We start from the raw sequence: 22,190 nt of genomic DNA on the forward strand, positions 1-22,190 counted from the left end.
CCCCCAAGGTGGGTGTCTTTAGAACTCTACCCCCCAAGGTGGGTGTCTTGAGAACTCTACCCCACAAGGTGGGTGTCTTGAGAACTCTACCCTACAAGGTGGGTGTGTTGAGAACTCTACCCCACAAGGTGTGTGTCTTGAGAACTCTACCCCACAAGGTGGGTGTCTTTAGAACTCTACCCCACAAGGTGGGTGTCTTGAGAACTCTACCCCACAAGGTGGGTGTCTTGAGAACTCTACCCCACAAGGTGGGTGTTTTTAGAACTCTACCCTACAAGGTGGGTGTCTTGAGAACTCTACCCCACAAGGTGGGTGTCTTGAGAACTCTACCCCACAAGGTGGGTGTCTTGACAACTCTACCCCACAAGGTGGGTGTCTTTAGAACTCTACCCCACAAGGTGGGTGTCTTTAGAACTCTACCCCACAAGGTGGGTGTCTTGAGAACTCTACCCCACAAGGTGGGTGTCTTGAGAACTCTACCCCATAAGGTTGGTGTCTTGAGAACTCTACCAAGCAAGGTGGGTGTCTTTAGAACTCTACCCCACTAGGTGGGTGTCTTGAGAACTCTACCCCACAAGGTGGGTGTCTTGAGAACTCTACCCCACAAGGTGGGTGTTTTTAGAACTCTACCCTACAAGGTGGGTGTCTTGAGAACTCTACCCCACAAGGTGGGTGTCTTTAGAACTCTACCCCCCAAGGTGGGTATCTTGAGAACTCTACCCCACAAGGTGGGTGTCTTGAGAACTCTACCCTACAAGGTGGGTGTGTTGAGAACTCTACCCCACAAGGTGGGTGTCTTTAGAACTCTACCCCACAAGGTGGGTGTGTTGAGAACTCTACCCCACAAGGTGGGTGTCTTGAGAACTCTACCCCACAAGGTGGGTGTCTTGAGAACTCTTCCCCACAAGGTGGGTGTCTTGAGAACTCTACCCAACAAGGTGGGTGTCTTTAGAACTCTACCCCACAAGGTGGGTGTGTTGAGAACTCTACCCCACAAGGTGGGTGTCTTGAGAACTCTACCCCACAAGGTGGGTGTCTTGAGAACTCTACCCCACAAGGTGGGTGTCTTGAGAACTCTACCCTACAAGGTGGGTGTCTTGAGAACTCTACCCAACAAGGTGGGTGTCTTTAGAACTCTACTCCACAAGGTGGGTGTCTTTAGAACTCTACCCCACAAGGTGGGTGTCTTGAGAACTCTTCCCCACAAGGTGGGTGTCTTGAGAACTCTACCCAACAAGGTGGGTGTCTTTAGAACTCTACCCTACAAGGTGGGTGTCTTGAGAACTCTTCCCCACAAGGTGGGTGTCTTTAGAACTCTACCCTACAAGGTGGGTGTCTTGAGAACTCTTCCCCACAAGGTGGGTGTCTTGAGAACTCTTCCCCACAAGGTGGGTGTCTTTAGAACTCTACCCCACAAGGTGGGTGTCTTGAGAACTCTACCCCCCAAGGTGGGTGTCTTGAGAACTCTACCCCACAAGGTGGGTGTCTTGAGAACTCTACCCCACAAGGTGGGTGTCTTGAGAACTCTATCCCACAAGGTGGGTGTGTTGAGAACTCTACCCCACAAGGTGGGTGTCTTGAGAACTCTACCCCACAAGGTGGGTGTCTTGAGAACTCTACCCCACAAGGTGGGTGTCTTGAGAACTCTACCCCACAAGGTGGGTGTTTTTAGAACTCTACCCTACAAGGTGGGTGTCTTGAGAACTCTACCCCACAAGGTGGGTGTCTTGAGAACTCTACCCCACAAGGTGGGTGTCTTGACAACTCTACCCCACAAGGTGGGTGTCTTGACAACTCTACCCCACAAGGCGGGTGTCTTGACAACTCTACCCCACAAGGTGGGTGTCTTTAGAACTCTACCCCACAAGGTGGGTGTCTTTAGAACTCTACCCCACAAGGTGGGTGTCTTGAGAACTCTACCCCACAAGGTGGGTGTGTTGAGAACTCTACCCCACAAGGTGGGTGTCTTGAGAACTCTACCCCACAAGGTGGGTGTCTTGAGAACTCTACCCCACAAGGTGGGTGTCTTTAGAACTCTACCCCACAAGGTGGGTGTCTTGAGAACTCTACCCCACAAGGTGGGTGTCTTGAGAACTCTACCCCACAAGGTGGGTGTCTTTAGAACTCTACCCCACAAGGTGGGTGTCTTTAGAACTCTACCCCACAAGGTGGGTGTGTTGAGAACTCTACCCCACAAGGTGGGTGTCTTTAGAACTCTACCCCACAAGGTGGGTGTCTTTAGAACTCTACCCCACAAGGTGGGTGTCTTGAGAACTCTACCCCACAAGGTGGGTGGCTTGATGACTCTACCCCACAAGGTGGGTGTCTTGAGAACTTTACCCCACAAGGTGGGTGTGTTGAGAACTCTAACCCCCAAGGTGGGTGTCTTTAGAACTCTACCCCCCAAGGTGGGTGTCTTGAGAACTCTACCCCACAAGGTGGGTGTCTTGAGAACTCTACCCCACAAGGTGGGTGTCTTGAGAACTCTACCCCACAAGGTGTGTGTCTTGAGAACTCTACCCCACAAGGTGGGTGTCTTTAGAACTCTACCCCACAAGGTGGGTGTCTTGAGAACTCTACCCCACAAGGTGGGTGTCTTGAGAACTCTACCCCACAAGGTGGGTGTCTTTAGAACTCTACCCTACAAGGTGGGTGTCTTGAGAACTCTACCCCACAAGGTGGGTGTCTTGAGAACTCTACCCCACAAGGTGGGTGTCTTGACAACTCTACCCCACAAGGTGGGTGTCTTTAGAACTCTACCCCACAAGGTGGGTGTCTTTAGAACTCTACCCCACAAGGTGGGTGTCTTGAGAACTCTACCCCACAAGGTGGGTGTCTTGAGAACTCTACCCCATAAGGTTGGTGTCTTGAGAACTCTACCAAGCAAGGTGGGTGTCTTTAGAACTCTACCCCACTAGGTGGGTGTCTTGAGAACTCTACCCCACAAGGTGGGTGTCTTGAGAACTCTACCCCACAAGGTGGGTGTTTTTAGAACTCTACCCTACAAGGTGGGTGTCTTGAGAACTCTACCCCACAAGGTGGGTGTCTTTAGAACTCTACCCCCCAAGGTGGGTATCTTGAGAACTCTACCCCACAAGGTGGGTGTCTTGAGAACTCTACCCTACAAGGTGGGTGTGTTGAGAACTCTACCCCACAAGGTGTGTGTCTTGAGAACTCTACCCCACAAGGTGGGTGTCTTTAGCACTCTACCCCACAAGGTGGGTGTCTTGAGAACTCTACCCCACAAGGTGGGTGTCTTGAGAACTCTACCCCACAAGGTGGGTGTCTTGAGAACTCTACCCCACAAGGTGGGTGTCTTGAGAACTCTACCCCACAAGGTGGGTGTCTTTAGCACTCTACCCCACAAGGTGGGTGTCTTGAGAACTCTACCAAGCAAGGTGGGTGTCTTTAGAACTCTACCCCACTAGGTGGGTGTCTTGAGAACTCTACCCCACAAGGTGGGTGTCTTGAGAACTCTACCCCACAAGGTGGGTGTTTTTAGAACTCTACCCTACAAGGTGGGTGTCTTGAGAACTCTACCCCACAAGGTGGGTGTCTTTAGAACTCTACCCCCCAAGGTGGGTGTCTTGAGAACTCTACCCCACAAGGTGGGTGTCTTGACAACTCTACCCTACAAGGTGGGTGTGTTGAGAACTCTACCCCACAAGGTGTGTGTCTTGAGAACTCTACCCCACAAGGTGGGTGTCTTTAGCACTCTACCCCACAAGGTGGGTGTCTTGAGAACTCTACCCCACAAGGTGGGTGTCTTGAGAACTCTACCCCACAAGGTGGGTGTTTTTAGAACTCTACCCTACAAGGTGGGTGTCTTGAGAACTCTACCCCACAAGGTGGGTGTCTTGAGAACTCTACCCCACAAGGTGGGTGTCTTGACAACTCTACCCCACAAGGTGGGTGTCTTGACAACTCTACCCCACAAGGTGGGTGTCTTTAGAACTCTACCCCACAAGGTGGGTGTCTTGAGAACTCTACCCCACAAGGTGGGTGTCTTGAGAACTCTACCCCACAAGGTGGGTGTCTTGAGAACTCTACCCCACAAGGTGGGTGTCTTTAGAACTCTACCCCACTAGGTGGGTGTCTTGAGAACTCTACCCCACAAGGTGGGTGTCTTGAGAACTCTACCCCACAAGGTGGGTGTTTTTAGAACTCTACCCTACAAGGTGGGTGTCTTGAGAACTCTACCCCACAAGGTGGGTGTCTTGAGAACTCTACCCCACAAGGTGGGTGTCTTGACAACTCTACCCCACAAGGTGGGTGTCTTTAGAACTCTACCCCACAAGGTGGGTGTCTTTAGAACTCTACCCCACAAGGTGGGTGTCTTTAGAACTCTACCCCACAAGGTGGGTGTCTTGAGAACTCTACCCCACAAGGTGGGTGTCTTGAGAACTCTACCCCACAAGGTGGGTGTCTTGAGAACTCTACCCCACAAGGTGGGTGTCTTTAGAACTCTACCCCACAAGGTGGGTGTCTTTAGAACTCTACCCCACAAGGTGGGTGTCTTTAGAACTCTACCCCACAAGGTGGGTGTCTTTAGAACTCTACCCCACAAGGTGGGTGTCTTTAGAACTCTACCCCACAAGGTGGGTGTCTTGAGAACTCTACCCCACAAGGTGGGTGTCTTGAGAACTCTACCCCACAAGGTGGGTGTCTTGAGAACTCTACCCCACAAGGTGGGTGTCTTTAGAACTCTACCCCACAAGGTGGGTGTCTTTAGAACTCTACCCCACAAGGTGGGTGTCTTGAGAACTCTACCCCACAAGGTGGGTGTCTTTAGAACTCTACCCCACAAGGTGGGTTTCTTGAGAACTCTACCCCACAAGGTGGGTGTCTTGATGACTCTACCCCACAAGGTGGGTGTCTTGAGAACTCTACCCACAAGGTGGGTGTGTTGAGAACTCTATCCCCCAAGGTGGGTGTCTTTAGAACTCTACCCCCCAAGGTGGGTGTCTTGAGATCTCTACCCCACAAGGTGGGTGTCTTGAGAACTCTACCCCACAAGGTGGGTGTGTTGAGAACTCTACCCCACAAGGTGGGTGTGTTGAGAACTCTACCCCACAAGGTGGGTGTCTTTAGAACTCTACCCCACAAGGTGGGTGTCTTGAGAACTCTACCCCACAAGGTGGGTGTCTTGAGAACTCTACCCCACAAGGTGGGTGTTTTTAGAACTCTACCCTACAAGGTGGTTGTCTTGAGAACTCTACCCCACAAGGTGGGTGTCTTGAGAACTCTACCTCACAAGGTGGGTGTCTTGACAACTCTACCCCACAAGGTGGGTGTCTTGACAACTCTACCCCACAAGGTGGGTGTCTTTAGAACTCTACCCCACAAGGTGGGTGTCTTGAGAACTCTACCCCACAAGGTGGGTGTCTTGAGAACTCTACCCCACAAGGTGGGTGTCTTGAGAACTCTACCCCACAAGGTGGGTGTCTTGAGAACTCTACCCCACAAGGTGGGTGTGTTGAGAACTCTACCCCACAAGGTGGGTGTGTTGAGAACTCTACCCCACAAGGTGGGTGTGTTGAGAACTCTACCCCACAAGGTGGGTGTGTTTAGAACTCTACCCCCCAAGGTGGGTGTGTAGAGAACTCTACCCCACAAGGTGGGTGTCTTTAGAACTCTACCCCACAAGGTAGGTGTCTTGAGAACTCTACCCCACAAGGTGGGTGTCTTGAGAACCCTACCCCACAAGGTGGGTGTCTTGAGAACTCTACCCCACAAGGTGGGTGTGTTGAGAACTCTACCCCACAAGGTGGGTGTCTTTAGAACTCTACCCCAAAAGGTGGGTGTCTTTAGAACTCTACCCTACAAAGTGGGTGTGTTGAGAACTCTACCCCAAAAGGTGGGTGTCTTTAGAACTCTACCCTACAAGGAGGGTGACTTTAGAACTCTACCCCCCAAGGTGGGTGTCTTTAGAACTCTACCCCACAAGGTGGGTGTCTTTAAAACTCTACCCCACAAGGTGGGTGTCTTTAGAACTCTACCCCACAAGGTGGGTGTCTTTAGAACTCTACCCCACAAGGTGGGTGTCTTTAGAACTCTACCCTACAAGGAGGGTGACTTTAGAACTCTACCCCCCAAGGTGGGTGTCTTTAGAACTCTACCCCACAAGGTGGGTGTCTTTAGAACTCTACCCCACAAGGTGGGTGTCTTTAGAACTCTACCCCACAAGGTGGGTGTGTTGAGAACTCTACCCCACAAGGTGGGTGTCTTTAGAACTCTACCCCACAAGGTGGGTGTGTTGAGAACTCTACTTCACAAGGTGGGTGTCTTTAGAACTCTACCCCACAAGGTGGGTGTCTTTAGAACTCTACCCCACAAGGTGGGTGTGTTGAGAACTCTACCCCACAAGGTGGGTGTGTTGAGAACTCTACCCCACAAGGTGGGTGTCTTGAGAGGTCTACCCCACAAGGTGGGTGTCTTGAGAACTCTACCCCACAAGGTGGGTGTGTTGTGAACTCTACCCCACAAGTTGGGTGTGTTGAGAACACTACCCCACAAGGTGGTTGTGTTGAGAACTCTACCCCACAAGGTGGGTGTCTTGAGAACCCTACCCCACAAGGTGGGTGTGTTGAGAACTCTACCCCACAAGCTTCCCTGTGGCTCAGTTGGTAGAGCATGGTGTTTGCAACGCCAGCATGGTGTGTGCAATGCCAGGGTTGTGGGTTCGATTCCCACAGGGGGAAATTAAATGTATGAAATGTATGCATTCACTGCTGTAAGTTGCTCTGGATAAGAGCGTCTGCTAAATGACTAAAAAAAATAAAAAAAAGTGGGTGTCTTTAGAACTCCACCCCACAAGGGAAGCACAGAGGCAGCCAACAACGCACTATGACTGCTGAACCTTAGGAACAGTTTGGGTTGAGTCAGGCTGAACTATAGAGGACTAGTTTGGTTTGAGTCAGGCTGAACTATAGAGGACTAGTTTGGTTTGAGTCAGGCTGAACTATAGAGGACTAGTTTGGTTTGAGTCAGGCTGAAATATAGAGGACTAGTTTGGTTTGAGTCAGGCTGAACTATAGAGGACTAGTTTGGTTTGAGTCAGGCTGAACTATAGAGGACTAGTTTGAGTCAGGCTGAACTATAGAGGAACAGTTTGGTTTGAGTCAGGCTTAACCAGTTTGGTTTGAGTCAGGCTGAACCAGTTTGGTTTGAGTCAGGCTGAACCAGTTTGGTTTGAGTCAGGCTGAACCAGTTTGGTTTGAATTAGGACACTGACCTTCAGTAAGTTTCGTCAACAGTAATTATGACGAAAAATACTTGTCAACAATCTATTTTTCCTGACTGAAACTTTGACGAGAACAAGACGAGATGCCCTTTAAAAACACTTTAATCCTTTTCATGTGTTTTGTTCAAACCTATTTAATGCAATGTTCTCATTGGCTGAATTGAGTTGTCCTGTCTGATTGAGCTGATCTGCCCGGATCTCCCACACAATCCCCAGGCGGTCATTTCAGTCACTCGTCAATCTTTTCAACTGATCCTGAAGACAGAACTCTTGACTTGTAACTAACCTCAACTAACAACAACGTTAACGCTGCCCTACTTTCATGCTTTTTTTGCTTTGATCACATAATTTTCCCCACGTGCGCTGTTATCCATTCATCTGTGTTGCCGCTCTCGTACCACGGACCCCAAATGTGAGTTTTGATAGCTTTTTTTCTCCCTTTGAGAAAAATAAATAAAATGCTATTTCTTGAATATTTTTTGGGCATTTTTTTTTTAAAGCTCAAATTCTCCCATTTTTCAACCATTGTTATTTGACCCCCATCGACGGTTACGACGGGGAGATAATCAGAGCTGTAATATGGTTAACCTGTAGCCAAGGCTTTAGAGCCAATATGATCATTATTATTAATTATCATTTGTTATAATCTGCCACCATATCGATGCTGCAAGCTAAGGTATAGTAGCGACACTTGGCCTAGTAGGACAAGGCTATCTGAATGTGAACATGATGAAAGTTAGAGGTATCCTAAATATGACTATTACGTGACTGAAATGACCGTCTAAAACTAGACTGAAATGGTACAGAGTTTTAGTCGACTGATAATAACTAAAACTTGCAAAGAATGAAATGTCAATTTTTTTTATTTTAGGACTAAAACTAAGACTGAATCTAAAATAGCTTCCAAAATGAACACCCCACCTCCCCTTCACACCCCCCCTTCACACCCCTCCCCTTCCCCCTTCACACCCTCCACTTCACACCCCTCCCCTTCACACACCCCTCTTCACCCCCCTCCCCTTCACACCCCCTCATCCCTCATCTCTCTCTTTAGAGAGAGAGATGAAACTCTCTGAGTCACCTAATCCCATAGTGACATCACTTCCTGTGTTCTTTGATTGTCCAGTGGTAAGAAGAGGAAGCCAGCATGGACCGACCGCATTCTGTGGCGCGTCAAACCCAAAACCCCGCCCCCTGAGGATGACGAGGATGACGAGGATGAGAGGGCGTCGACCTCCACACAGCACTCGGATGACGGACAGGAGGAGTATCCAATCAAAGTGCTCCAGGACACCTACACCTGCGACCCCAGCTACGGGGTCAGCGACCACAAACCTGTCATAGGAATCTTTAACCTGGAGGTAGGAACACACACACACACACACACACACACACACACACACACACCAAGAGACACACACACACACAGAGAGACACACACACACAGAGAGACACACACACACACAGAGACACACACACACACAGAGACACACACACACACACACAGAGACACACACACACACACAGAGAGACACACACACACACACACACACAGAGAGACACACACACACACACACACACACACACACACACACACACACACACACACACACACACATAGAGACACACACACACACACACAGAGACACACACACACACACACACACACACACACACACACACACACACACACACACACATAGAGACACACACACACACACACAGAGACACACACACACACACACACACACACACACACACACACACACACACACACACACACACACACACACACACACATAGAGACACACACACACACACATAACCCGTGTCCTCTCCCTGTAGATGAGGAAGCGTTGTGACAGTGCGCTGGTCCGTGTGTGTCCTGAGGGCCAGTGGAGCGCTGACCAGGAAGCTGTGCTGTCCTACACCATCCTCGAAGACTTCCTGTCCTCTACCTGGGACTGGATAGGACTTTACAAGGTGAGGGGGAGGAAAGACTTATAGTGGGAGACAATGAGGAGTAAGAGAGAGAGAGAGGTGGGGGGAGAGAGAGAGAGAGAGGTGGGGGGAGAGAGAGAGAGAGAGGTGGGGGGAGAGAGAGAGAGAGGTGGGGGGGGAGAGAGAGAGAGGTGGGGGAGAGAGAGAGAGGTGGGGGAGAGAGAGAGAGGTAGGGGAGAGAGAGAAAAAGAGAGGTGGGGGAGAGAGAGAGAGGTGGGGAAGAGAGAATGAGAGAGAGGTGGGGAAAGAGAGAGATGGGGAAGAGAGAGAGAGAGCGGGGAGAGAGAGAGGTGGGGGAGAGATTGAGAGAGGTCTGTGAGGGGGAGAGAGAGGTGGGGGAGGGGAGAGAGGTGGGGGAGAGATAGAGAGAGGTGGGGGAGAGATTGAGAGAGGTGTGTGAGGGGAGAGAGAGGTGGGGGAGGGGGAGAGAGGTGGGGGAGAGATAGAGAGAGGTGGGGGAGAGATTGAGAGAGGTGTGTGAGGGGGAGAGAGAGGTGGGGGAGGGGGAGAGAGGTGGGGGAGAGATAGAGAGAGGTGGGGGAGAGATAGAGAGAGGTGGGGGAGAGATAGAGAGAGGTGGGGGAGAGATAGAGAGAGGTGTGGGAGAGATAGAGAGAGGTGGGGGGGGGGGAGAGAGGTGGGGGAGAGATAGAGAGAGGTGTGTGAGGGGGAGAGATAGAGAGAGGTGGGGGAGAGATAGAGAGAGGTGGGGGGAGGGGTAGAGAGGTGGGGGAGAGATAGAGAGAGTGGGGGAGAGATAGAGAGAGGTGTGTGAGGGGGAGAGAGAGGTGGGGGGAGGGGGAGAGAGGTGGGGGAGAGATAGAGAGAGGTGGGGGAGAGATTGAGAGAGGTGTGTGAGGGGGAGAGAGAGGTGGGGGGAGGGGAGAGAGGTGGGGGAGAGATAGAGAGAGGTGGGGGAGAGATTGAGAGAGGTGTGTGAGGGGGCGAGAGAGGTGGGGGGAGGGGGAGAGAGGTGGGGGAGAGATAGAGAGAGGTGTGTGAGGGGGAGAGAGAGGTGTGTGAGGGGGAGAGAGAGGTGGGGGGAGGGGGAGAGAGGTGGGGAGAGATAGAGAGAGGTGTGTGAGGGGGAGAGAGAGGTGTGTGAGGGGGAGAGAGAGGTGGGGGGAGGGGGAGAGAGGTGGGGGAGAGATAGAGAGAGGTGGGGGAGAGATAGAGAGAGGTGTGGGGGGGAGAGAGAGGTGGGGGGAGGGGGAGAGAGGTGGGGGAGAGATAGAGAGAGGTGGGGGAGAGATAGAGAGAGGTGTGTGAGGGGGAGAGAGAGGTGGGGGGAGGGGAGAGAGGTGGGGAGAGAGAGGTGTGTGAGGGGTAGAGAGAGGTGTGTGAGGGGGAGAGAGAGGTGGGGGAGGGGGAGAGAGCTGGGGAGAGATAGAGAGAGGTGTGTGAGGGGGAGAGAGGTGGGGGAGAGATAGAGAGAGGTGGGGGAGAGATAGAGAGAGGTGTGTGAGGGGTAGAGAGGTGGGGGAGAGATAGAGAGAGGTGGGGGAGAGATAGAGAGAGGTGGGGGGAGGGGAGAGAGGTGGGGGGAGGGGGAGAGAGGTGGGGGAGAGATAGAGAGAGGTGTGTGAGGGGGAGAGAGAGGTGGGGGAGAGATAGAGAGAGGTGTGTGAGGGGGAGAGAGAGGTGGGGGGAGGGGGAGAGAGGTGGGGGAGAGATAGAGAGAGGTGGGGGAGAGATTGAGAGAGGTGGGGGAGAGATAGAGAGAGGTGGGGGAGAGATTGAGAGAGGTGGGGGAGAGATAGAGAGAGGTGGGGGGAATAAGCGAGAGACAGACAGATTGTAAACATGTGATGGACACCATCCTATCAGCTAGCTCTGATGTTTCTGATCTGTGGTTGTGTGTGTGTGTGTGTGTGTGTGTGTGTGTGTGTGTGTGTGTGTGTGTGTGTGTGTGTGTGTGTGTATGAACTTTGTGTGTGTGTGTGTTATGAACTGTGTGTGTGTGTGTGTGTGTGTGTGTGTGTGTGTGTGTGTGTGTGTGTGTGTGTGTGTGTGTGTGTGTGTGTGTGTGTGTGTGTGTGTGTGTGTGTGTGTGTGTGTTCTCCCCTCTGCAGGTGGGTTTCAAGACTGCGTCGGACTACGCTACCTTCGTCTGGGTCAAAGGTGAACTAGCAGAGGTCAACGAGGTCATGCAGGTACAGAATAGTGTGTTGAGTATTGTTCAGGACATTGTCTCATGTCCCAGTGTCCTGTATTATCCTGTTTCCTGTATTAACGTGTGTGTGTGTGTGTGTGTGTGTGTGTGTGTGTGTGTGTGTGTGTGTGTGTGTGTGTGTGTGTGTGTGTGTGTGTGTGTGTGTGTGTGTGTGTGTGTGTGTAGGTGTGTGTGAATAAGGACGACGTCCCACTAGTGGGAGGAGAGTATGTTCTGGGCTACTACAGTTGCAACATGCAGAGCATCGTAGGATTCAGCCACAACTTCCAGGTGAGTCATTTAGGGAATTAAATGTCCCTCAGAAAATCATTCACATATCTGCTACTAATACCTTTCTCCCTCAGAGAATCGATCGAGATATTTTCTTCAAGAAGATATGATCTTATTTGGTTGTAGAGGAGGCAGTGCATCTCTGTCTCTACCTCCCGTGTCGTTCAGTGACCAGATAGACGCTCCTCTTTGGGCGGCCATGTTTATTTTGCGTCTCCCTTTTATAGCCAGTTGGTGGTCGCTGAGGCTGTGTTTGGGTCTGGATCTGTCTCCTGTTTTGTATCTCTGACAGAGTAGAGATATTCTGGGAGTTTGTATTTTCTCTTTAAGCCAAATAGCAATCTAGTTTATTCTGTGTTTTAGTTTCATTTTCCCAATTTGTCAAATACGAGGTTTTAATTTCTGTAACAATTTCATTGATTTCCTTGTGTGTTTGGATAATAGTGTTGTTTTAGTGTTTTTAACAGCTGGCATAGGGGACTCTCTTTCAGGGTTTCAGCTCTTGGGTTTCCAGTGCGTTGAATTGTAAGGATGTTTTGGGGTTCAATTTCCTTTATATTTACAATTAAAGGGAATCTTCAGAGTTCCGCTCTGCATGCGCTATTTGGTAGGTTCTGATGGATATTTAGGATAATTCTGCAGAATTCTGTATGTAGATTTTCTATAGTTTTTTCTATATATTATACCTATATATATTTTTTTATATATCATTTTTATGGAGTAAAACTCTTTGCTTTTAGCCCATTCACTGCCAGGTCAAATCCACCTGATTTGTGACTCACCACCTGGATTCAGTCTTATGTAGCAAAATATGAGAAAAAATGTGTTTTTTTTACATTAGATAAAAGTAGAGACTCAGAGCTACAAAATGGTATATCACACACTACAGTTTAGGAAACAATGGGAAAGTAATTCTGCTTTGAAAGTTGATAAACTTGTAAACTCACGTTTGAGAAAATGGCCGTTGAATGTTTTGGTACCTAGTGGAGAGCTCCTCTTTGTCTCCACCCATTCAGCATCGTTCACACCCTCTTCAGCTTTAGCCCCACCCATCTCGGAGCGTTCAGAGCACACAGTTGATACTCTGGCCGATGATTTGTTTACCTCTGGATAACATGAAAACAGCCTAATCAGCTCTGCTGGCAACAATTTCATTGCGTTTTTTTTTGCTAACGCTAGCTAGCCTGAACCTAGCTAGGTAAACAACGTGTAAGATCACACACGTCACCTAACATTACCTAACGAGCCAGCCAGCTAACGTTAGCTAGTTAAACAATAATGAACATAGTGCCAAATCATGTCGTTACTGCCCTGCATGAATCAGCTGGGAGCTAACCAACCAGGTTCAATGTTAGCTAGCTAACATTAGGCTCTAACTAGCAAAGTAAACGGCTCTGGAATACGAATAATAATGTCATACACGTAATGTTAGCTAGGAGGCCAGCCAGCTAACATTAGCTAGCTAGCTAACAGTACACTTTAAATTGAAATCAAACCACTTTCTGCCAAAATTAGAAACGTGTAATACCTGAAAATGTAGCTAGCTAACGCTAGACTATCTTACCTGTATACATCATCATGCATCATGGACGTGTCTCCCTGTCACGGATGCCATACCACGGTTGCCCTTTAGTTTGAAGATGTAATCCGGAGACAGGTGTTTCCTCCATCTCTTTAGCTATCATACTCTAATTCCACTGATTACAAAACTTAGTCCTCCAGAAAGTAGAGAGCAACACTGATGCAGCTCCACTACACTATAAAAAAAAAATGTAAAAGCCACGTTCTACAGGATTACCAACACAGACTGACCAGCTCAAACAGACAGAAGCCTTTTATATGACCAATCCTCTCTCCTCTCTCGGGAATGTCCAGCCCACTCATTATGTCAGCCATTCATGACCAGTGGGAAAATTTAAAGAAAACATTTTTTTTTTAAAACAGGCAAGTCAGTTAAGAATTCTTATTTACAATGACGGCCTACTCAGGCCAAACCCGGACTCCCAATCACGGCCGGATGTGAAACAGCCTGGATTCAAACCAGGTATTGTAGTGACACCTCTTGCTACTGAGATGCAGTGCCTTAGACCTCTGTGATACAGCCTGGCTTCGAACCAGGTGCTGTAGTGAGACCTCTTGCTACTGAGATGCAGTGCCTTAGACCTCTGTGATACAGCCTGGCTTCGAACCAGGTACTGTAGTGAGACCTCTTGCTACTGAGATGCAGTGCCTTAGACCTCTGTGATACAGCCTGGCTTCGAACCAGGTACTGTAGTGAGACCTCTTGCTACTGAGATGCAGTGCCTTAGACCTCTGTAAAGGCTGTCTTTAGAGAGAGTGGACCAAAATGCAGCGGAGTTAGTGTTCATGATATATTTAATGAAACGGAACACTATACAATTACAAAAACAATAAACTGACCGCCAACACAGTCCTGTCAGGTGCAAATACTGTAACAAGAACAATTACCCACAACCCCCCAAAGGAAAAGTAGGCTACTTATGTGTGACTCCCAATCAGCCACAACCCTCTACAGCTGTGCCTGATTGGAAGTCACACGGCCAAAATAAACGAAAACAATCAAAACACACACTTCTCTTCTGCCACGTCCTGACCCAACTACACCCTCTACTGGTCAGGACGTGACAACCTCTGCACCACTCAGGAGCCCTAAGGTTGCTGTCTTATCCTAAGGGTCGTAAATGTAACAATTTTATTTGTATTTACAGATGACACGTTTGTTATTAATGCACATGAAAGTTCACATGTTCCAGAATGTATTTCTGTCCCCCAAAAATAAAAAAATAAATAAAAAGTTTACGTTTAAAATGTCTCTCCTTTGAAGTCGTTGAAACATAGTTTCCTGAAACTGGTCACATTTTTAGTACCAGCTAGTTGTACCATTGGGCATATTCCAACACGGTATTTCCTCATTTGAAGGAGTTCTGATTCCTGTCCTTCTTCTGGAAAATCACGACTTTGGTTTTCTGAACGTTGATGTTGATTGTCCAGTTGATGCTGAATTCTTAAATATCGTTAAGTTGTTCCTGTTGACCTTGATCTGTATGGTGACAGTAGGACAAGGTCATCTGGGTACAGCAGGAATCTGACCTCCTCCTTTTTGAGAGCGAGTCCAGGGGCTGCAGATCAGTTCTCTCTCTCTCTCTCTCTCTCTCTCTCTCTCTCTCTCTCTCTCTCTCTCTCAATTTCAATTACATTCAATTCAAGGGGCTTTATTAGCATGGGGAAACATATGTTAACATTGCCAAAGCAAGTGAAGTAGATAATATACAAAAGTGAAATAAACAATAAAAATGAACTGTACACATTACACTCACAAAAGTTCCAAAAGAATTAAGAGATTTCAAATGGCATATTATGTACAAATACTTAAAGTACAGAAGGGAAAATAAATAAACGTACATTTGGGTTGTATTTGCTCTTCACTGATTGCCATCTTTTTATTTTACCTTTATTTAACTAGTCAAGAACAAATTCTTATTTACAATGATGGCCTACCCCGGCCAAACCCGGACCAATTGTGCGTCACCCAGTCAGGGCCGGTTGTGATACAGCCTAGAATCGAACCAGGGTCTGTAGTGACACCTCTAGCACTGAGAAGCAGTGCCTTAGACCACTGCGCCACTTAGCAACAGGTCACGAATCTTGCTGCTGTGATGGCACACTGTGGTATTTCACCCAGTAGATATGGGAGTTTATCAAAATCGGGTTTGTTTTCTAATTCTTTGTGGATCTGTGTAATCTGAGGGAAATATGTGTCTCTAATATGGTCATACATTGGGCAGGAGGTTAGGAAGTGCAGCTCAGTTTCCACCTCATTTTGTGGGCAGTGTTGCACATAGCCTGTCTTCTCTTGAGAGCCAGCATTCTAGTTTGCTCAGTTTTTTTGTTAATTCATTCCAATGTGTCAAAAAATTATCTTTTTGTTTTCTCATTATTTGGTAGTGTCTAACTGTGTTACTGTCTCTCTCTCTCTTTCTTCCTCTATTCTTTTGTCTCTTCTTCTCTCTCTAACCCCCCTCCCCATCTCTTCTTCTCTCTCTAACCCCCCTCCCCATCTCTTCTTCTCTCTCTAACCCCCCTCCCCATCTCTTCTTCTCTCTCTAACCCCCCTCCCCATCTCTTCTTCTCTCTCTAACCCCCCTCCCCATCCAGATTGTGGAGTCTAAGAGGGCTGTTATGGAGGGAATGGTTCCACAGGATGTCAACGGGTTGAACAAATAAACCCCACATTATCATAACACCTCATTAGCTACACACACACACACACGCACACGCACACACGCACACACACACGCACGCACGCACACACGCACACGCACGCACGCACGCACGCACGCACACACACACACACACACACACACAGATGTGCAGATGACAATCTTAATTCAAAGTATCTATCTCTCCTCAATTAGAATAAATATCCCATCAAACAGAATGAATATCCCATCAAACGGAATGAATATCCCATCAAACAGAATGAATATCCCATCAAACAGAATGAATATCCCATCAAACAGAAAGAATATCCCATCAAACAGAATGAATATCCCATCAAACAGAATGAATATCCCATCAAACAGGAGAAATATCCCATTAAACAGAATGAATATCCCATCAAACAGAATGAATATCCCATCAAACAGAATGAATATCCCATCAAACAGAATGAATATCCCATCAAACAGAATGAATATCCCATCAAACAGGAGAAATATCCCATCAAACAGAATGAATATCCCATCAAACAGAATGAATATCCCATCAAACAGAATGAATATCCATCAAACAGAATGAATATCCCATCAAACGGAATGAATATCCCATCAAACAGAATGAATATCCCATCAAACAGAATGAATATCCCATCAAACAGAATGAATATCCCATCAAACAGAGACAGAACAGGTGGTAGTATACCTGGGTTGAAGAGAGACAGAACAGGTGGTAGTATACCTGGGTTGAAGAGAGACAGAACAGAACAGGTGGTAGTATACCTGGGTTGAAGAGAGAGAGAACAGGTGGTAGTATACCTGGGTTGAAGAGAGACAGGACAGGTGGTAGTATACCTGGGTTGAAGAGAGAGAGAACAGAACAGGTGGTAGTATACCTGGGTTGAAGAGAGAGACAGAACAGAACAGGTGGTAGTATACCTGGGTTGAAGAGAGACAGAACAGAACAGGTGGTAGTATACCTGGGTTGAAGAGAGAGACAGAACAGAACAGGTGGTAGTATACCTGGGTTGAAGAGAGACAGAACAGAACAGGTGGTAGTATACCTGGGTTGAAGAGAGAGACAGAACAGAACAGGTGGTAGTATACCTGGGTTGAAGAGAGAGAGACAGAACAGGTGGTAGTATACCTGGGTTGAAGAGAGAGAGACAGAACAGGTGGTAGTATACCTGGGTTGAAGAGAGAGAGAGAGAACAGGTGGTAGTATACCTGGGTTGAAGAGAGAGAGAACAGGTGGTAGTATACCTGGGTTGAAGAGAGACAGAACAGGTGGTAGTATACCTGGGTTGAAGAGAGACAGAACAGGTGGTAGTATACCTGGGTTGAAGAGAGAGAGAGAACAGAACAGGTGGTAGTATACCTGGGTTGAAGAGAGACAGAACAGGTGGTAGTATACCTGGGTTGAAGAGAGAGAGAGAGAACAGGTGGTAGTATACCTGGGTTGAAGAGAGACAAAGTTTTACTCTTATCATCGTTATACATGAGTACATGAAGCGACAGTGAGACTTTCTAAATGAATAGTATATTTGAATAAGAAATAATAGTATATTTGAATATATCTGAATATGAATGAATAGTATATTTGAATATGAATGTATAGTATATTTGAATATATTTGATTATGAATGAATAGTATATTTGAATATGAATGAATAGTATATTTGAATATATATGAATATCATATTTGAATATGACGTATTGAATTCTGTCTGTAATGTTTCTCTCTGTAATCAGGGTGACTCCAGGATTCTGTTTGTGTACGTGTCTGAAAGAGTGAAACACAAATCGCACAACTTATGTTCAAAAGTATGTTCAACATGTAAGGATTAATGGCATTGTATCATTTGTTAGTTTGTTTGTTTACGTGTGAGTGCGAATGTATGCCTCAATATTTGTCTGCTTTGATACTAGCCGGCATCTGGACTATATGTAGATATGTAAATGATATCGTCATACAGAGAGAGGGTAGTTCCATACAGAGAGAGGGTAGTCCCTCCAAATGTAGACATGTTAACGATATCGTCATACAGAGAGAGGGTAGTTCCATACAGAGAGAGGGTAGTTCCTCCGGATGTAGACATGTTAACGATATCGTCATACAGAGAGAGGGTAGTCCTCCGGATGTAGACATGTTAACGATATCGTCATACAGAGAGAGGGTAGTCCTCCGGATGTAGATATGTTAACGATATCATCATACAGAGAGAGGGTAGTTCCTCTGGATGTAGACATGTTAACGATATCGTCATACAGAGAGAGGGTAGTTCCATACAGAGAGAGGGTAGTTCCTCCGGATGTAGATATGTTAACGATATCGTCATACAGAGAGAGGGTAGTTTCATACAGAGAGAGGGTAGTTTCATACAGAGAGAGGGTAGTTCCATACAGAGAGAGGGTAGTTCCATACAGAGAGAGGGTAGTTTCATACAGAGAGAGGGTAGTTTCATACAGAGAGAGGGTAGTTCCATACAGAGAGAGGGTAGTTCCATACAGAGAGAGGGTAGTTCCATACAGAGAGAGGGTAGTTCCATACAGAGAGAGGGTAGTTCCATACAGAGAGAGGGTAGTTCCTCCGGATGTAGACATGTTAACGATATCGTCATACAGAGAGAGGGTAGTTCCATACAGAGAGAGGGTAGTTCCTCCGGATGTAGATATGTTAACGATATCGTCATACAGAGAGAGGGTAGTTCCATACAGAGAGAGGGTAGTTCCATACAGAGAGAGGGTAGTTCCTCCGGATGTAGACATGTTAACGACATGGCGTGTGTTGACCACCCTACCACGGGTAGTAACACCACCGTTTTACGTTTACTGTGGGTTATTTACAACAACATACCGGCTGGACCAATCATCTATCTTTGTTATAACAGTTCCTTAAATTTCCTTAAATCGTTGATGAATATCTATATATATATATATATATGTCTAAATACAGTGTGTAATTGATTCTCTACATGAATGTGTCTCTGTAATCATGCTCTGAAATATGCCTTTGGTGTGTTGTTGTTTTGGGATTGAACTACCCTTCTACTACTCATGAAGAGAAGCAATGGATGGAATTTCTTACTGATGAACGGCAATTATATTTACGTGCAAAAAAAAATGTATTGTAGGAAATTTTATTAAAACTGTTAAATAAAATTCTGGACTGTGAACTGTTTTCATTTTGAGGCAATTATTAGATGGGTTGGTAAACCACATCAGTTAAAAACTGATGGGTCGGTAAACTAGATCAGGTAATAACTGATGGGTCGGTAAACTAGATCAGGTAATAACTGATGGGTCGGTAAACTAGATCAGGTGAGAACTGATGGGTCGGTAAACTAGATCAGGTAATAACTGATGGGTCGGTAAACTAGATCAGGTAATAACTGATGGGTCGGTAAACTAGATCAGGTGAGAACTGATGGGTCGGTAAACCACATCAGTTAAGAACTGATGGGTCGGTAAACTAGATCAGGTGAGAACTGATGGGTCGGTAAACGGGATCAGGTGAGAACTGATGGGTCGGTAAACCACATCAGTTAAGAACTGATGGGTCGGTAAACCACATCAGTTAAGAACTGATGGGTCGGTAAACTAGATCAGGTGAGAACTGATGGGTCGGTAAACTAGATCAGGTAAGAACTGATGGGTCGGTAAACTAGATCAGGTAAGAACTGATGGGTTGGTAAACTAGATCAGTTAAGAACTGATGGGTCGGTAAACTAGATCAGGTAAAAGCAGATGGGTCGGTAAACTAGATCAGGTAAGAACTGATGGGTCGGTAAACTAGATCAGGTAATAACTGATGGGTCGGTAAACTAGATCAGGTGAGAACTGATGGGTCGGTAAACCACATCAGGTAATAACTGATGGGTGGGTAAACTAGATCAGGTGAGAACTGATGGGTCGGTAAACTAGATCAGGTGAGAACTGATGGGTGGGTAAACTAGATCACTTAAAAACCAAAAGGCTTAATAGATTCTTAAAAATCTGTTCACTAGGTCACAAATGAAACACTAATGAAATACTTCAGTAGGTCTCAAAACACTGAAGACATTGTTAACTAGGTCTCATAATACTTTTACACTGAAGACATTGTTAACGAGGTCTCATAACACTGAAGACATTGTTAACGAGGTCTCATAACACTGAAGACATTGTTAACGAGGTCTCATAACACTGAAGACATTGTTAACGAGGTCTCATAACACTGAAGACATTGTTAACGAGGTCTCATAACACTGAAGACATTATTAACTAGGTCTCATAACACTGACGGTCTCATAACACTGAAGACATTGTTAACGAGGTCTCATAACACTGAAGACATTGTTAACGAGGTCTCATAACAATGAAGACATTGTTAACTAGGTTTCATAACACTGATTACATTGTTAACGAGGTTTCATAACACTGATGACATTGTTAACGAGGTCTCATAACACTGAAGACATTGTTAACGAGGTCTCATAACACTGAAGACATTGTTAACCTCTCTAGGATAGGTGGCACCAAATCGTCCCACCTACGTAACAGCCAGTGTAATCCCGTGGCGCGTTATTCAAAAACCTCAAAAATGCAAAAGTCAATTTTTCAAACATATGACTATTTTACACCATTTTAAAAGAAAAGACTCTCGTTAATCTAACCACACTGTCCGATTTCAAAAAGGCTTTACAACGAAAGAAAAACATTAGATTATGTCAGCAGAGTACCCAGCCAGAAATAATCAGACACCCATTTTTCAAGCTAGCATATAATGTCACATAAACCCAAACCACAGCTAAATGCAGCACTAACCTTTGATGATCTTCATCAGATGACAACCCTAGGACATTATGTTATACAATACATGCATGTTTTGTTCAATCAAGTTCATATTTATATCAAAAACCAGCTTTTTACATTAGCATGTGACTAGCATGTGACTAGCATTCCCACCGAACACTGCCGGTGAATTTACTAAATTACTCACGATAAACGTTCACAAACAGCATAACAATTATTTTAAGAATTATAGATACAGAACTCCTCTATGCACTCGATATGTCAGATTTTAAAATAGCTTTTCGGTGAAAGCACATTTTGCAATATTCTCAGTAGATAGCCCGGCATCACAGGGCTAGCTATTTAGACACCCAGCAAGTTTAGCACTCAGAAAAGTCACATTTACTATAAGAAAAATGTTATTACCTTTGCTGTCTTCATCAGAATGCACTCCCAGGACTTCTACTTCAATAACAAATGTTGGTTTGGTTCAAAATAATCCATAGTTATATCCAAACAGCGGCATTTTGTTCGTGCGTTCAAGACACTATCCGAAAGGGTAAATAAGGGTGACGAGCATGGCGCAATTCGTGACAAAAAAATTCTAAATATTCCATTACCGTACTTCGAAGCATGTCAACCGCTGTTTAAAATCAATTTTTATGCCATTTTTCTCGTAAAAAAGCGATAATATTCCGACCGGGAATCTGCGTTTAGGTAAACAGACAAAAGAAAATAAAGCATTCAGTCGACTCGGGCACGCGCCTAAGCCCATAGTACTCTGATCGGCCACTTGCCAAAAGCGATAATGTGTTTCAGCCAGAGCCTGCCTCGATATCGTTCAGCTTTTTCCCGGGCTCTGAGAGCCTATGGGAGCTGTAGGAAGTGTCACGTTAGAGCAAAGATCCTCAGTCTTCAATAAAAAGAGCCAAGATGAAACACCACTCGTCAGACAGGCCACTTCCTGCATGGAATCTTCTCAGGTTTTGGCCTGCCATTTGAGTTCTGTTATACTCACAGACACCATTCAAACAGTTTTAGAAACTTTAGGGTGTTTCTATCCAAAGCCAATAATTATATGCATATTCTAGTTACTGGGCAGGAGTAGTAACCAGATTAAATCGGGTACGTTTTTTTATCCGGCCGTGTCAATACTGCCCCCTAGCCCTAACAGGTTAACAAGGTCTCATAACACTGATGACATTGTTAACGAGGTCTCATAACACTGAAGACATTGTTAACTAGGTCTCATAACACTGATGACATTGTTAACTAGGTCTCATAACACTGATGACATTGTTAACTAGGTTTCATAGCACTTTTAATCTGATGACATTGTTAACTAGGTCTCATAACACTGAAGACATTGTTAACTAGGTCTCATAACACTGAAGACATTGTTAACTAGGTCTCATAACACTGAAGACATTGTTAACAAGGTCTCATAACACTGAAGACATTGTTAACTAGTTCTCATAACACTGAAGACATTGTT

General features: G+C 46.3%; 1 protein-coding gene and 1 long non-coding RNA gene across 3 annotated transcripts in view; both read left to right on the top strand.

Moving 5' to 3' along the window:
* The window catches only part of inpp5kb (inositol polyphosphate-5-phosphatase Kb), a 96,710-nt gene extending 79,919 nt beyond the window's left edge, over nucleotides 1-16,791 (top strand). The window contains exons 9-13 of one of the 2 annotated variants that reach the window (XM_045690278.1): nucleotides 8,370-8,604; nucleotides 9,089-9,226; nucleotides 11,317-11,397; nucleotides 11,583-11,687; nucleotides 15,864-16,777. In XM_045690278.1, coding sequence (XP_045546234.1) covers nucleotides 8,370-8,604; nucleotides 9,089-9,226; nucleotides 11,317-11,397; nucleotides 11,583-11,687; nucleotides 15,864-15,932 — 628 coding nt within the window. In that variant the 3' untranslated portion in view covers nucleotides 15,933-16,777. Of the gene's footprint in view, nucleotides 1-8,369; nucleotides 8,605-9,088; nucleotides 9,227-11,316; nucleotides 11,398-11,582; nucleotides 11,688-15,863 lie in introns of both variants that reach the window. The other variant, XM_045690277.1, reaches the window with a different exon arrangement.
* A 439-nt stretch (nucleotides 16,792-17,230) lies between these two features.
* Nucleotides 17,231-19,084, top strand: LOC123725214 (uncharacterized). The gene is made up of 2 exons (XR_006757738.1): nucleotides 17,231-17,324; nucleotides 17,360-19,084. It is a non-coding gene; the product is annotated as an uncharacterized lncRNA (long non-coding RNA).
* Nucleotides 19,085-22,190: the final 3,106 nt, after the last annotated feature.

Source organism: Salmo salar, chromosome ssa11 (genome assembly GCF_905237065.1).
Source record: "Salmo salar chromosome ssa11, Ssal_v3.1, whole genome shotgun sequence".
Lineage (NCBI taxonomy): Eukaryota > Metazoa > Chordata > Actinopteri > Salmoniformes > Salmonidae > Salmo > Salmo salar.